The following is a 16,898-nucleotide window of genomic DNA, read 5'->3' as shown; positions in this document are numbered from 1 at the left end:
TGTGACGCCCCTTTAAGTTCTTGAATCTGCTTTGTTTTGACAATCCTCTGAAGGCTGAACTCATCCCTGTTGGTCAACTTTCCATAAATCTACTTTGATAGAGCCTCTGAGAACAGCCTCAACTTTCAGCAGTGATCTTCTGTGGCTTACCCTCCTTGTAGAGGATGACAGTGATTGTCCACTGTAAAGTCAACAGTCTTCCCATGATTGTGGTTGTGCGTATTGAACCAGAGGGAGAGAATGAAGGCTCAGGAAACCTTTGCAAATTGGACTTTTCCACAATATTGTAATATTTTGAGATAGTGTATTTTGCTGCAAGCTGTCATCATCAAGATTAGAACAAAACTTGTCTTTAAATATTTCCCTTCGTATGTCAGGTATTTCCTGACTAAAACTTCTGACTCACATCACCATTAGTTTAGAACTTTGGAGATTTGGCTAGCCATAAAATCAAATCAATAATCCTGCAGCATCTGCTGAATGATTAATCCAAAGAAGTTAAAATGTGTTTGAACTGGTGATGAAAACTGTCTGTGCTCTGTCTCTCTCTGTCCAGGATAGGTGGGTGTGAATTCCTGATGGATGAGGTCTCTGGGTTCATGTGCCGCGGTGATGTAGCTGAATTGTTGTGGAACAGCACACGGGTGCGTTTTTGTCTGGCCACGTGCTCAGACCACAACAACGAGCTCATCAACAACTTTGTTTGGCTGACCTACATTTGGACCAGACATAAACCCAGAGGGAATAAAAGAAGAGATTCCTGCTTCATAATGACTGAGAAAATAAATACCACAGTGTATTTTTAATGACTTTTTAATACAGCAATATAATATAGTATCACTTTCTTCTCAAATACATTAAAAGCATCTGTCAAGAAAATATGCTGTGAATATTTCATTCACTGTACATTCATATCTTTAAATACAAAAAAAAAATACATCAGAGGATAAAAAAAGCATTAACAGCTTTTAACAGCTGAATCCAGAAATCAACAGAAGAATCCAGAATGACTCGATGGCAGAAAAAAGGTAAAACATGACAAAATAAAGATGACACTCATTACAGCTTTAGAACCGGACAGAGCATGCTCACTGGACCACTTTGAATCAACCTGTGTTGAAATTTTGTATCATGGAGGGAAAAACATCCTCAAAAACCACACAAATACAAGATAAACATCCACATAAATAGGATAGAGCGGCTGCTTTGTGCAAATACACACCGTGGTCCACGGATCAGGACTGCTTCCAGTGTTTTAATGACAAAACATGGACATCTATGAGTTTTTACACAACAAATAAATAAGACTTTAAACTAGCTTCAGATTCACTAAATATAATTCTCCCAATATATGTTCTGACAGCAAAGTACAAAAAGGCCTGGGTGAGGGATTATAACACAGAGCAGGGTGCAGGTTTCCTTCATAGATAAAGAGGGGTTCATCACGTTAGTCAACGCACAAAATCAGGCATCAGGTACACGAGGATTCAGGTACTAACGCTGTGGTTAAGATAGTAACTGCATTCAAATGCCATTAATGTGTTTTTATTCTGAAACAGAGAGATGAATACAACAAAGATCAATTCAAGAACATTTGAATAAAATAACTTTGGATGAACTATCTGGAAGAAATCTTCAAAAAATTTCAAACTTTTTTTGGACATGATGAAATGTTATCAGATGAGTGAAAATAGGGATTAATGCATCACTCAAAATTCTTATTTGCCAATTTATAACGAGGTAAGAGAAATATTAAAACTAGTTACTATTTAATGCTTTTGTAAAGAAAAGCACAAAAATGCAATGTGGTATTCTTTGCAAAAATCAGTTGATCGAAAAAATTAAAATTTAATCAACTGGCATCTACTATTATTCTACTTTTGGTCTCAGCCCTGATATTTGGATTTTCCATTTCTGTACATATAAATTAAGAAAAACGTCTTTACATTTCATCAGTGTGGTTAACTAGCCTTGCTAAAAGCACTAGCCTGCACACTGACAACCTTCCTTTGTAGATTTTTTACTTAACTCAAGCTATATTACAGATTATGCAGCTATTGTTAATCCTCAACATGTTCTTGTTGAGCATTTATGATATTGTAATGGTAGTTAAGGCATGTTAGCAAGCAAGCTAGCACTAGCACAACCTAACACTACTTGGAAGTTGACAGACTTTATGCTAATTCCAACAGAGTGATTAGTAAACCTAACTAAAAAAAAAAGGCCAGGCAGCTGCATTTTGATCAGAAGCATTTTTTAGAACATGAGACAATCGATTCTCTTGAATGGGTGTGGCTTTAGCTCATTCAACAGACTCGCCCATACCATTCTAGAGCAGATATTACTACTTCAATTTTCATGATTTTGAAGTGTAATTCTATAAACTTAGGGATGCTTTTCATGACTGAAACTTGACCTATTGTAATGCGTGTAATGCTTTTTTTCATTTTATTTATTTTTTTGTTTTCAGGTATGTCACTGGTCTCAAGGTTTTACTTTTCTTTATCTGTTGTCAAAATCAACAAACTATCAATCATAAAAAATGACTGAGATTTGACCTGGGGGTTCACAACACAGTGGCCTGTCATAATTTTTTTTTTTTTTATCACTTTACAGGGGCTTTAACTGTAAAAACATACAGTCAAATATGCTTGGTTTATGTTTTTCAGCTAGCTACCTCAGTTATTATGCATTATGAGTACAAATGTACTATAAACCTCTTCACTCTCACCAGCACACTGTGACCAACATTTAAAGGAGATTAGCTCAAGACAGCCTGGCTTTAGACCGTAGCCCTAAGATGCCTCCTCTCGCAGACTGACACTGTAAGAACATGCATCTGTTAGTAACAAATATATGCTAAAACATTCAAAATAAAATCAGTTTAACATTTCATTTGGGCTAAGGTAAGGTAAGGTTTAGGCTACCAAAAGTTAAAAACTTGACCAGCAAAACCTGATAATCATCCGTTAAATAAAGCTGAGTAAACAGTGCTTACAGGGAAAAAGTTTATCCATCATGAAAACATTCTAATGTAGCAAATGAAGCTCCATTACCTGCATAAGCTACACAGCTAACTTTGCTATGTAGCTAGTGCAGCCAAAGCTAAAGCTTATGAAGCTCTGGCTATGAGGCTGATGTTAGCTATGTTAGCTATCTTCATTGGATTTAGCTACATTTTCTACAGCTCATGTTGCACAAGGCTAATTGGCTACATTGGCTTATGTAATAAAATCAACTATGTAGCTAGTGTAGCTATGCTAGCTTTAGCTGAAACTAACAAAGCTAAAGTGAACCACTGTTTGCATATCTACAAATAAAACAGATCCATACATAATTTACCCCTTGATTAGACCTCTAACCCTTTTCCTTGTTTTATTTATAAAATGTTGCTGTTTGCAATTTGGTTGTTTTATGATTGTAACTGTAAGACTTTGTTTATGAACCAATCATGAATTTTAAAAGAAAAAAAATCTTAAAAATGGAAATGGGTTGTATCTGCAAGTTACAGCACTTCAGTTCTGACAGAGAAGGTTTCTCACATTAATGAGGGGGGCCGTCAGAGATCTGTGGTCTCCAGCCAGATCACTCTTGTTCAGCTGTAGCTAACTAAGAAAGCTATAACACCCCTGGATAGTTCAATTACCAAACTTTTATCCTTATGGTTTGCTGGTGTTGATAGCCAGCTTAACTGTAAAAACATACAGCCAAACATGTTTGGTTGCTGTTTTATCTTTTGCTAGGTAGATACCTCATAGAATCGCAAATTTGTGCCTAACCTACATTAGCTTTTCTGGTTATTGTCAATCATAAATACACTAAAAACTTAACTTTCATCCTCATGGCTCACTGGCATGGATAGCTAGCTTTACTGAAAATATAGAGAGCTTAATCCAGTTATTACGCATCTTTCTAGCTAACTGACCAAAATGGAGATAAATACGTGAAATTTGTGAATGCAAATTCAGTGATTGTCAAATCACACATACACTGTATTGCATACTTTAATACTATCAGCTTTTTAACTGTAGCAACAGGAGGCTAGCTTGAAGCTCCCATAAGCAAAGACACAGGCTAATGCTATATCGGAGTTTACCAACCGTACAGCTCTGTAACTTTTGCTACGGTTAATTTTTGAATTATTGACAATTTTTTACTGAATGTATTGATTTCTTGTAATAAAAATTCCCTTCACTACTGCTAACTAGCACTAGTTAGCTAAACTGTGTTCTGCTAGCTAAAGGTAAGATGAGCAATACCAAGCGTTTTCCTTATGAATTAGCATTTGTTGTTTAATGTCTCATCAGTGGCAGAGTTTCAAACTGCTGATAAATCTCTAATTTTTGAAAATGTAAAACAAATTTAAAGCTTCTTATTAATTAGCTTCTTGCTAGCTTCCATGCCTTAGCTTTTATTTCAGAAAAAAAAGAAGAGTTTCTTTTTTGTCTCATTTTGAACAGACCAATTGGAAGTTGGAAGAAATTTGAAACTATCGGTTTGTACTCTTAGAATTACTAAGCTAGCAGAAATGTTATTCATATCCTGTTTCAGAATTGAATCCATAACCTTATTTGCCATGTGCTTCTTTTGTGTCTAGACATTTAACTAAACAAAGAAATTCAAATATTACTAAAAATGAACTCAATATAACAAAGTGACTTGGATGCAGCCTTATTTCAGTCAGTGAGCATGTTTTTTTCTACTAATCTATCTCTCACAGGAATTTCTGCAGTTACCATGATGACCACAGCGTTAGTACAGAGGTATCACTGAACATGAGCCAGATTGAATTCAAACCATTAAAATTTTCAGAGGTATCACAGCTCATGCTTCTTAGTCAAATCCTGTGAAATAGATTCATATTTTTTTTAAATTATAATAGTCCGTTTTATCCACAAACTCTAGAAATATGCAGCAAAGAGTGAACACCGCAAACCCAACAACAGCATCTGGTAGTGTCTCACAGGAAAGCGTCCAGCGGTAAACACTGCAGCAGTGACGAACAATGCAGCCTGCAGAAATCTCCATGTTTTGATCGTTACTGATGGCAGTTTCTGCCTCACAGTGGATGTGGACTGTACAGCTAGCACCACGGCAGTGATGCTTTCCTGTCCTGAGTGTTTCTCAGGTTTGTTTTTTCAGACTCCTTGATACTGAAGATGACCGGAGCAGCTCCCTCGCTCCACTGAGCCTCAGGCCTCACGGCAGCTGGAGGATCAGAGGACGAGGACAAAGTCACTGAGGGGAGGACCGGTGGGGTTTGTGGTTTCAGGGTTTGGCCTCCACGGCGGGCTCTGGCTCTGGACAGGCTGGGGGGGTCACAGCTGTCGGCTGAGCCAGTGTGGAGAACCAGGAGGACATGGCTGACTTGGCGCTGGTCAATGCTCCGCCTACAGATTGACCTGAGAGCAGAGGTGGGCACAGGAAGTTTACATGCAGACAGAAAATATTTATTGTGTTCGTCTAAAACTGGACTTTCAAAATACACAAAAACATTTCAGTCCTGAAGTTGTCCATAAGCCAGACTAATAGACCTAGACAATTCGGCCATGGATCAACTTACTCCTATATGTATACACCTCAATCAGCCCCAAACTGGCACAGGTGTTCTGAGCATACTTCACAGGATCTGTGTTGGACTTTGACATGAGTTTGCACTTATTCCCATTATTTATATTTGGTGGTGTGGCTAACAGCAGGTATTCTAGCCTTTCCTATATCTAGGAAGCCTGAGGCAGAGAGAGAAGCAGCAAAAATCCCAGAGCATGCATCAATGACAATAGAAAGACACTGATTAAGTCAGAAAGGAGGTGCTGGGGTGGAGGAGGGTTGCAAAAAGTGGCTTGCAGAGGGAGCAGCAAAGATTAACCAGGCTAGAGCAGTTTAAATAAGGCAGCATGAGTGTGATTAACCAATAGCATGCTTAGAGCGAATCAGCTGGCCGTCAGCTGATGAGGGCTTGCGTGAGATCAGCTGATCTCAATTAAATGGCAGCACCTGACTCAGTGGCCTGCCTGGACTAATGCTATACAAATTTTGTCAGTATTTTGACTTCAAAGACACGCCACTGTGTCTGGCTGAATTAAAATATGAAAAAAGGAGCACAATCTAAACAACATGAACTTCTTTGGTGCACAACAAAAAGGCAAGAAAAATGAGCAATCAGCATTTAAAAAATGTAATTTTAGGGCCAGTAATCCTGGGCAGCAGCAGCATACTTCACCTTTACTCTTTGTCTACAACACTGATGTAGATTAAGGACCGAAACGCATCTGTCGTGGTCTATGTACTGCTATTGTATACAGGATAACAGACCTGGCTTTTATCTGAATTGGGGTGCAAATAACTTATGTCATGCCCCATGTACAGAAGTGGGAAAAGCAGGTTTGAATCCCACCTGTGGCTCCTTTCCCACATGTCATCCCCACTTTCTCTGGCTTATTTCCTACACTATCCACTGTCCTGTCCACTCTGAATAAATCCAAAAGTAAAAAAAAAAAACTCAACTGAATTGAAAAATTATCAGATAACTAAGGGAGACCAAACTTGTAGGTTTTCTGAGTTGTCTTACCCACTACTTTCCCCGTCTGCACCACGCTGCGGCTGGTGGTCATCATGGCGTTCCCGATCTTCTTCCCTCTCTCGCTGTTCTGCACCGAGCTGCAGCAGAAATGATGGAAACAAGGAAACAAAATGTCAAACCCCTTCTGCATGTGTTCCTTCACCTCTCTGTCTCAGGTGTGACATTGTAGAAATTCTTCCTCCTTTCCAGGAAACAAACAACACAAAAGCAGCGCTGCTAAATGTTGCGCTGACCTGTTAGAGGATTATGTAATGGGAGGACGTTGAGCAGCAGCCACAGGTGGAGTATCTGATGATTGGAGCTGACCTGAGAGCGGAAACAAACCGGCTAGGTTTCACAACAAATGTTTGGGCTAAATATGGCCCCGCTTGGCTTTATCTGAACCAAAGTCTGGTAAGAGTCCAACCCACAACCTTTCACATGGATCCCCACTGACCTGACATTCAGCTGGAATGTGTCTCCTGCACCATGTAGCGTCGGTGTTAAAAAGACGACAAGGATACGTGTCTGCAGCTGACACTCAGAACATTCACACCCTCTAATGAGCCAATTATTCCCTCTGAAAATAAACCCTGTCACTGAGAATTCTACTACACTGCAGCTGCACAGAGGAGCTGCTTACCATTGTTTACCACAGAGTAAAGCTCCAGTGTACTCTAACCTTAATAAAGGAAAATATCTTAATTTATAACAAGATAAAACATGAAACTGTCACTTGTTTAAGGTACTGATATTGCAGAAAACCTTTAAATTTTTGAGAAAAACTGATTTGTGGTGATTTCAATAAGATTGGCAAGTTATGTCAAAATTTCTGCTATTTTTGCTTTTCATACTACTGTAGACCACTTCACATAACTGATAATATCCTGTAGATTTACACTCATTAATAGCTCTTAATGTCTAATAAACACAATGAGGCATTTTGACCCAGTTTAATGGAACTTTTAAAGCTCAATTAATAAATATTTAGCTTATAAAAAAAGCCAAATTTATGTCGCCTACATGAATTGATGGTACAAGTGCAAAAGAGAAGGAATGAAATCGATATCAATGTAATCTCTGTTTTCTGTGTCTCCATCCAGTCTGTATGCTAGTCTATTTGTAACCCAATATTTGAACCAATCAGAGCCCAGTAGAAACATGTCTAGAGCACTGCGCCGTGGCGCACAGCCCTGATCAGCAGGCAGAGATCACTGGAGAACTGCGAGTTCACGCAGGAATAGTATGTCAACAGCGGACTATTTTACCTTTTAAGGTTAATTTATCATCTTCTCCGGTATAAGTCCATGATATTATTGCTTCCGCCATTGGGTGAGTACATTAGGAAGTTTAAAGGTTAATGTTTGCTTCAAGGATCTGTGGTTTAATGTAAACTTTTTTGGCTAAATGTCCTCAAAAGTTAACTTTTCCTCGTCAGTGGCACCGTTGTAGCTGACCCTTTGCTCTCGCTGCAGGATGAGACATAATGTTGATATAGTGATGATTTGTGATTGGGAGTCCGTGCATTGTGTTTTATTTTGAAAGAACCAGATATTCTATGCTTGTGACTTCCTTTGTGGAGCTTTCTGATCGACGGGTATTGACACGGTTTAGCAGCAGCCGACGCTGAAAATAGACCTGCAGCGTATCTCAAATGAAGCGGAGCAGTGCTCCAGGCACATGCCATTGCCTGACTGGAGCGCTGGCTGTGGAAATGCTCTGATGGACGAGAGAGGGAGCAATTTGCTCTGCAGTACGATTCGCCGGTGGATCGATTCAAGGTAAGACTAAGCCCAGACACTCTCCTGAGAAATCTAATTTTGCTTGAACCCACGATCTTACCCTTTCGGTTATTACCCAGAGTTCATGATCATAGGTGAGGGTTGGGATGAAGATCAACCGGTAAATCGAGCGTTTTGCCTCTGGCTCAGCTCCCTCTTCACCACAACAGTGCAGTACAACGTCTGCAATACCACAGATGCTGCCAGATCCACCTGTCGGCCCGTGGTCCGTTCTACCCTCACTCATGAACATGACCACAAGGTACTTGAACTCCTTCATTTGGAGCAAAGACACTCCCCACCTAGAGGGAGCAACCCACCATTTTCTGGCAGAGAAGCATTAAATGAGATAATTATTCATAATTGTGACAACCTCTGAGAATAAAATGGATGGTTAGCCACACTTAAAGACAATTTTGTCCAGAGATCAATAAATCAAATTTAGATTCACACTGAAAGCAGCTGGAAAGTTATTGACCCCTAATCATCCCAACTTCACTATGCTATCAACATGGACCGCTACGCTTCTTCTTCTTGAGGGCGTTATGGAACATCTTTTGGAAAATTCAGGTAGTCTTCAAGTAGTGGGGTTGAATTATTAAACTCTGTTTGATCCAAAGAGTTTCATTACACCTTCAGGAAAAAGATGAAGACCCAGTGCATCACCAAAAAGACTCAGCTCTTTTAAACACCTTAGCACTAAGAACTGATGACAACTGATGACTTGATGAAGATGATATGGTGCAATAAGCTGATATTAATCAGAATATCTATGATGATGAAAGCATGAAACAGTTGTTGTCTTTGTGGATGATGACTAAAAAATAAGGCTTCTACATGACGTCTATGTACGGCCTGTCAGTGCCTGTGTCTGATCAGTCTTGAAGCTATTTGCTGACATTTACTGATGTTGTTTGCTTCCTTTCTATACCCTTGCATGTACTTTTCTTAATCTCAGAATCAGTTAAACAAAGTGTCCCTAAAAAGACACTGAGACTGAGTAGTTCTACAGTGAGAGGAGGCCTTATTTAAACTTTTTCCAGCCTGTGAAAGCTTCCCTTCCTCTCCTAGTAACAGAGAGCAGTGTTTCCCTAGAGCTGCCGTGCACACAGTCAGCTCAGAGACGAGCCCGGCGGACACGCACACACTCTCCATCTCGCCGGCTGACCCAAATAAACAGCTCCTTACGCTGCGCTGTGTGCTCCGCTAACAATACAGACAGATCCTCTAACAGCCAGCGTCCGCCTGCAGCCGTGCAGCACGTCACATGGATCCTGTTTTCTGAGAACATCTCTGCCACCGGCTGCTCTTTGTCTGATGCTGATGACAACATGAAAAGGGGGTCGGCCGCGTTCGCCCCCCAGTGCTTCCATAATACACATGCAATACAGCACATTCACAAGGAAGTCATGCGTAGTTTTTAGTTTTTCCAGAGGAGTATAAATAGAGAGGAGGGACACGGAGTGATGAGGGGATAGACTCAGCTTTCCTCTTTTTACTTTTTCATCCAGCAGCAGCAGCATCCGAGCAGTCAGCGTCTGTCCCACTAACCCCAGTTTCCCCTCTGTGGTTCAGCTTTGAGTCACAGGAAACAGCTCCGTGTTTACAGGAGAACAGACTTTTACTTGGTCTCAGACTGCTCTGAGGAAGCAACACAGATGTGGAGAAAAGGGTTTTTAGTTATTTTTAGTTATGTCTATCGACATGCACATGAACCCAGAGTTTATGAGTTTATTTATGCATTTTTAGGGCTGTCAAAGTTCATACATCCATAATAAGATCAATCTCATGCCTAATTGGCCCTTCCAGCACACTTTAGCTAATCCATGTCAGCATCTCCCTGCAGCGACAGTGATGTAAAATAAGTACACCACTTCTCCTTAATGTCCAATTTCACTTTAAAAACAGCTCAGTTTACTCACCCCTTATTTCCTTTAAGTTCCTTTTCCCATGCTTAAGTTTGTGTTATAATCTTTGATCTATCTGCTCTTCCTCCTTTCTTTCAAAATAAAGGCAGGTGCCTATTCAAACAAGACATCAATTAATGCAGCCTAGCGTTACTTCATGCAGGACATGGTTGTCATAGCAATGATCAGCTGACGGCCAGTTGTTCCCAATTATCGCCTCCCAGCTCCCACACCTCTTTCTCTAAAAACAGCAATTCCTTTAAACATGACTTCTCACTAACCCCTTCTTACATTAATACTGATGCACCACTCTGCTGCTGTGCCAAAGCTTCACCTCCTCCACCCCAGCCTCCTCCTTTACAGCAAAAGGCTTGTTGCACCCTCATAGTCAAATTCATGCTAAGGATTAATTCCTTCTGAACTCATTTTATCGTATTCAATACACATATTCATAAATGTGTCTATCCATATGGGGGGTTCTAGCCATGCACTCCCTGGCAAGTCACAGCATGCTGCTTGACTAAGCCCAGGAGCATCTTTTCAGCAGTCTCCTCCGCCAAGTAAAACTTCAAATTCATTTTGCAATAAAATGGTTAATTATAAGACGAGTGTTCCTGAATTAATTTTTAGTTCATGGTGCAGTACAAAAATCCAACACAAAAAACAGTTAAACCTCCTGAGACTTGAGCCTCAGCCTTGTCTTTGAATATGAATTAATTTTGACCAAAAACTGTCCAATATCAACACAAATTTCCAGAAGTTTCAAAGAAAAAAACTAAAATTTCAGTGAAAAATACAATAATATCCCCACATTTTCCAAAAACATTTGAAAATCTGCTAGCTATATTCCCAAAAATAGCTGTGAAAATTCTTGTAAATTTCATAGCAAATTCTTCTAGTATTTTAAGTGAATTACTTATACTTCAACAGATATTCAAGGCAATTATCAAAAAATTCTAATAGCAGAAATGATTACTACATTGTAGGAAGGCCAGAATGTAATGTCCTTATATATGCATGCAGGGTCTTAGGAGGATAAATGCAAATAGTAGAATTTTATATTTAGGGAAAAAACTTTGATTTACTTCAGAAATCCTGAAAGTAAATGCAATTAAAAATTGTAATTGTTTGACAGCCCTGGTATTTTTAAAGACTTAAATTAGTGCCTTTGTCTTTAGGACAGTGGATAAAGTTGGATATCTGGAGAGTACTCCATCTATAGGCATCTCCAGGCTCAATTCTGTTCTGGAAATCACTGCATGGACTCAGGAACACTCCCAGAAATCATCTGTCAACACAGCTTGCCATGCCATCCACAAATGAAAGTTAAAGGTGGATCATACAAAGAAGAAGCCATGTGTGAACAGGATCCAAGAACGCTGCTGTCTTCTCTAGAGCTCATTTAAAATGAGCTGAGGCAAACTGGAAAACTGTTCTGTGGTCGGATGAATCATAAACTTGACACGGACCATGGATGCCATGTCCTGAGCCCTAAAGAGAAGACCAACTTGTTATCCTTACACACTTCTAAGGTTTGCATCTCTGATGGTATGTGGTTGCATTAGTGCCTATGGCATGGGCAGCTCACACATCTGGAAAGTAACTATCAATGCTGAAAAGTAGATAGAGGTTTTAGAGCAACATATTCTCCTATCCAGACATTGTCTCTTTCAGGGAAGGCCTGGACTATTTCAGCAGGACAATGCTAAACCACATACCGCATCCATCACAACAGCATGGCTTCACAATGTTTGAATTTCTAAGTGTGCAAACCACAATCAGTGCCCTTTGACTTGTATAACTTCAGGCATGAACAGCTTCCATGTTGGTTGAATCAGACGATGAGTGTGGTTTTTGAATAAATTAAAGGCAGCTGCCTACACATCTGGATCATGAAAAGAGCTGATCATTGATTGGAAAATCCAACAATGGCTAATTATTAATTCACACGTAAGCTGGTCAGCATTATTCCTTATAATCCCTATATTGAAAATATAAGGAAGATGTGCAGTTGTGCATGCACACTGATGGCAAAAAGACAGTGAGATGGACAGTTAAGGCTATTGCTGAAATGATAAACCATAAGAAGATTAAAACAAAGGAATTTTGAATTTTTCACTTTGAGTGAGACATCTGTAGAATATATGGAAGGATAACTTCTTGAATTAATCCACAGGGGAAAACAATGAGTGTTTTAATGAAGACGGGATGCATCACTATGGTGATTTGGCCCTGTCCCAACTTTTTGAGGTGTATTGCTTCTATCAAATTAAAAAAATCAGCTGATGTTATTTCTGAAATGGTAAAATGTCTCACTTTCAACATCTGATATGTTGTTTATGTTCTATTGTGAATAAAACAAAGTGTCCCATCTTCTTTGGAACTTGGGTTGTAGTAATTAATTTAGTTAAATCTTGGTCTTATTTTTAATGAGTCCCCAAAATTTCTTTTTACATGTAAGTTTTGCCCTGGTAGATTCTTTTCAAATGTAAATGGGTGAAAACAACAAAGCTCTCTATTCAAACATCAGCAAATACAATAATGACAGCTTGTTGCTTATTTGAACAGTTGCTTTAGTTTTTTGTCGCTGTGAGGAGCATTTAGACATTTAGCGAGGCTCGAATCATCTGACAGTCAGTAAACACTCGTCTCTGATGTTCAAGGCTGAAGTGAAGACTGAGCTGTTTATCTGCCGCCGTGCCCTCACGCCTCCGCTCAGCCAGCACGTGTAGGAAAACCTCTCACACAGAGTCCACCAGAACGTCTGAATCCCCTCCTGTTTTAGAGCTGGTGACACAAAGCTGAGGCAGGAAACGAGACGCGTTTATTCCCGAGAAGCTCCAATGGCCGAAAGCCAAACTTCCTGCCTGCAACCCGAACACCCCCAACCTCCCCTCACTCACATTAACACACACACCACGCTGGTTATATCCAGAGTTTATAGTGCAGAGAGGGGAGCGGGGAGCCTGCCGTGCCCCTGGAACCCCCTGCTGCTTCATGAACTCTGCGAACTGTTCGAGTCTCATAAAGCAGAAATATCCAGTCTCAATCATCTGAGATCTGAAGAGTCCAAACTGGATTATGAACCGGCTGTGTCAGCTGGTTTGAGGTTTATTTATTACAAGTTATCGTGCCTTATGAAACACTTGAGCACATGCTACTTAAAGAAACTATTTGTGCCTTACTCACCAATCATTTGTAAGGAAAAGAAAAAGTCTTAAACCCCTTTTCCTCTAAGATTCTGACATTCAACAAAGTTTTCTTATTTGTGTTTACTCTCAGCTAAAAACACTCCAGGGCACTCTTATGAATGTTTGAGTGCTGATATGAGAATATAAAATGTTAAATTTTGTACTCAACTGTGCTCAATTATTAGTAAGACAGTGAAATGGAAATTTTTATTCTATTTTCCTGCATTTTTATTAATGTAACAGTTTATATAAACAATTATTTTACTCAAATACATGTCTTAACTGGGACAAAGTGGTAATTCAAACATGCATTTTTTGATATTAGCAGCAAAATTTTAAATTCAGAATATAAATGTACTAAATGTGTAGGAATTCATTATTAGAAACCTATTTAAAACAAGAAAAATCCTATCTTCAGACATGGGTATGTCTGCATCAGCAGGTATAAATGTGTTTTCATGATGTTCTTTCATTTCAAATTATGATGTTTGAGAATAAATGCATTTTGAGCGATCATGACCCCTCCACACCCATATAACTATATTTTAAAGGGATATAAGGTATTTTTGAAGTTGGGTTGTATCAGGCACTTGGGAATAAAAGTGGCATTAGCCTCCAGTGATTTCAGTGAGAGGCTAGGTCATACAGCACTACAGATGGGTACAGCTGCTCCAAGTAATTTTGAAACTTTGAGGTAAAATTGATCCAAAAAACAATGCTGGCTCAAATGTACACTATAATGAAAATTCTTGAAGGATTTTGGCTACTGGCTGCATGCTCTTCTGTTACAGCATATCTGAACAGCTGCTTGGGTCTGCAGTCTTCATCAGAGACAGCATCAACAAACTAACAACTAAAATGACCAATCTGGACACAGCCATCTCCAAATTTCAGAATATAAATTGGACAAACTGACCCGAGAGATGAGCTAAATGGAAATTTATCATCAAAGTAAGTTCACAGCTGTCACTTTATTCTTCTAATGGCTGACAATGAGACAAGCCAGTTGGCGCCTCTGGCCATCAGTCAACGTCCAGGCCTAACAAGTGTATATTAAGACCAGGAGGACCAAGAACTCAAACACTCTGGACTTTCTTCCTCATGCTACCAAGAACACCACACTGTCTTGCATAACAAACCCATCGCCAATGAGTGAGTCCAAGTCTGCGGTTGATCTCAGCCTCGCAGATTGATGGATTAGGCTGCCAAGGTCAGTAAAATGTTCTGCAACTTCCACGCTCTTACCATTCACAGACACAGATTCAATGGCAGCATCCAAGGCATCCCCAAATGCCTGGATCTTTGTTTTGACCCCAGAGACATGCATTCCCAACGATTCAGCCTCCTCACTCAGCAAGTTAAGAGCACCCACAAGGACATCTAAAGTCTCCGCAAGGATCACAGTATCATCAGCAAAGTCCAGATCAGTGATCGAAATGATACTCCACAGTTGGCTGCCCCTGTTACCCGGCCCATTATCCAGTCCACACAGGTACTGAAGGGTCGTAGAGGCTAAGACCCACCCCTGCCTTACGTTAGAATCAACTGGACAGAAGTCAGAGATGGAGCCACCACACTTCAAGGCACTCTCTGGACCACAACAAAGGGTAGACAACACTGGGATCCCGCTTAGCTCCAGAATCAATCATTGCACCTTCATACATACATTTTGTGTTCTTTATCTTCCATTGGATATTACTATTACATATTTGTTATATTTATCCACTTATACTCCCTGTCAGCCTCTTATTGTATTTTTTTCTTCTTCTGTTTTTATTTCCTTTTTGCACCAAAACGCCAGGTCAAATGTGGAAATGTAATCAATAATAAAACTGGATTCTGATTAAGTTCATCTAAAGCAAATCCCTTTTTTGTCTTTCCATCATCATATTTCAGCCCATAATTTATTTTCTTTCTTCATTTCTGGCTGAAATCTTGTCCCAGATGAAGTAAACTAACCCCAGTTTAAGGTTCCTCCAGTTTGTTTCGCCGTGTGTTTGTTTACGGAGGATTTACGACAAAGTTCACAGCGGTCGTGTCACCAAACACCCGGAGGTAAAGCGAGAGCAGCGGGTATCACAGCCAAGCAGATCCGCTACGTCCTGACCGTAAAGCTAAGTTAGGGATGTGGACATGCTCAGCTCTGAGTCTGTGTGTTTATGAGTGTGTGTTGGGGGCGTTTATCAGCTGTGTAACAGTAGATGCGGCGCTCCAGCTGTGGTCGGAGTCGCCTTTCATCTACACTTCCCTGAATGAAACCAGATCTGAGGTCGAAGAAGTCTCCAGCTCTGTTTTTGAGAATGAAACTCGCTCATAATTAATGACTTGGGCCGATATGAGACCCTCGCTGCCCCCACAAACCCACCCCCACCTTTAACCTGAGCGCACAGAGCTGCGGGATCCGCCCACGGACACAGCAGGAGGTAAAGCTCGGCCGGCTGCTCGATGTGACTCGCAGTATTCATGAAGTATTCACGGCTTAAAGTGCAGTGAGAATGACAACCAATGAAACAGGATCATTTATAAGTCTTTAAAACATGAGCTGCCATAGGTGTCAACTTTTAGAGTTTTTATCCTTAATTTAGCTGATTAAACTTTCAAGAAATTAAACTTTGTACCTAATCTATAAAGGTATTCAAATGTGAAGATAAAACCTCTCAAGTTTTCAAGTTAAAGCTTCCTTTATGTTCTTTATCAACAAACCTAATTTTACATTATGGAGCTTCTTGTAGCATTTTTACTAACAAAAGTTGTGATTTTTTTCTTTCTAGTTAATTTTTTGTTTCTTCTTTTCCCTTCTGCAAACATCCAAAAAACAAACTGAGGAAACATTGTTCATCTTTTATTTAACAGGCATGTCAACACTACATCCATGCCCTTTACATGTAAATATTTTTAGGAATAAAGTCTGTAGATAAGTTTTTCTGTTTTATTTTGAAGCTCTCCTCTAGTCTTTTATTTGAAAGCAGTGATGGACTGGCCTTCTAGAAGAGTGGCCACTCAGCTAAGGGCTTTTTTGGCCTATCATCTTTTCACTGATTAAAAAACATTCAAAAACACTGAAAGCTAACAAGGTTCTTATTACTGTGTTTGATTAAAAAAGTTTACTGATGAAGCCAAAAACATTTGTGATCTTCCTAACTTTATGTTTTAAGAAAGATCTTTTCTGTTATGATTTCTTGCCTGCAAATTCCACATGCTCAGTGTCTGCAGTGCAGGCCACAGTTTGCTTCAACCAACAGCCCCTGCCATCGCCCACTTGATGCATTTCTGGAGTGATGCACAGACAAACCATTTTTTTACAAAGGTGGCATCCATCACAGTGCCACACTTGTAGTCACTGAGCTCTTCAGATCAACCCATTTAGGATCTCAAATGTTTGCAAATGGAGACTTCATGGCCTGATTGAAATACCTTAATTCAGCTATTAACAGGTGTGGCCAAATTCTTTTGTCCT

General features: G+C 39.8%; 1 protein-coding gene across 1 annotated transcript in view; it reads right to left on the bottom strand.

The window, feature by feature from the left end:
• Positions 1-830: 830 nt before the first annotated feature.
• avl9 (AVL9 homolog (S. cerevisiase)) overlaps positions 831-16,898 on the bottom strand; it is a 48,263-nt gene continuing 32,195 nt past the window's right edge. The window contains exons 15-16 of the mRNA XM_041813975.1: positions 6,572-6,660; positions 831-5,402 (exon numbers count right to left, since the gene is read on the bottom strand). Of these exons, the coding sequence (XP_041669909.1) occupies positions 5,269-5,402; positions 6,572-6,660 (223 nt within the window). The 3' untranslated portion in view covers positions 831-5,268. The remainder of the gene's footprint in view (positions 5,403-6,571; positions 6,661-16,898) is intronic.

This window comes from Cheilinus undulatus, linkage group 19 (genome assembly GCF_018320785.1).
Source record: "Cheilinus undulatus linkage group 19, ASM1832078v1, whole genome shotgun sequence".
In the NCBI taxonomy this organism is placed as follows: domain Eukaryota; kingdom Metazoa; phylum Chordata; class Actinopteri; order Labriformes; family Labridae; genus Cheilinus; species Cheilinus undulatus.
Note: the sequence above shows the minus strand (reverse complement) of the source record. Positions and strands in the feature narration are given on the sequence as shown.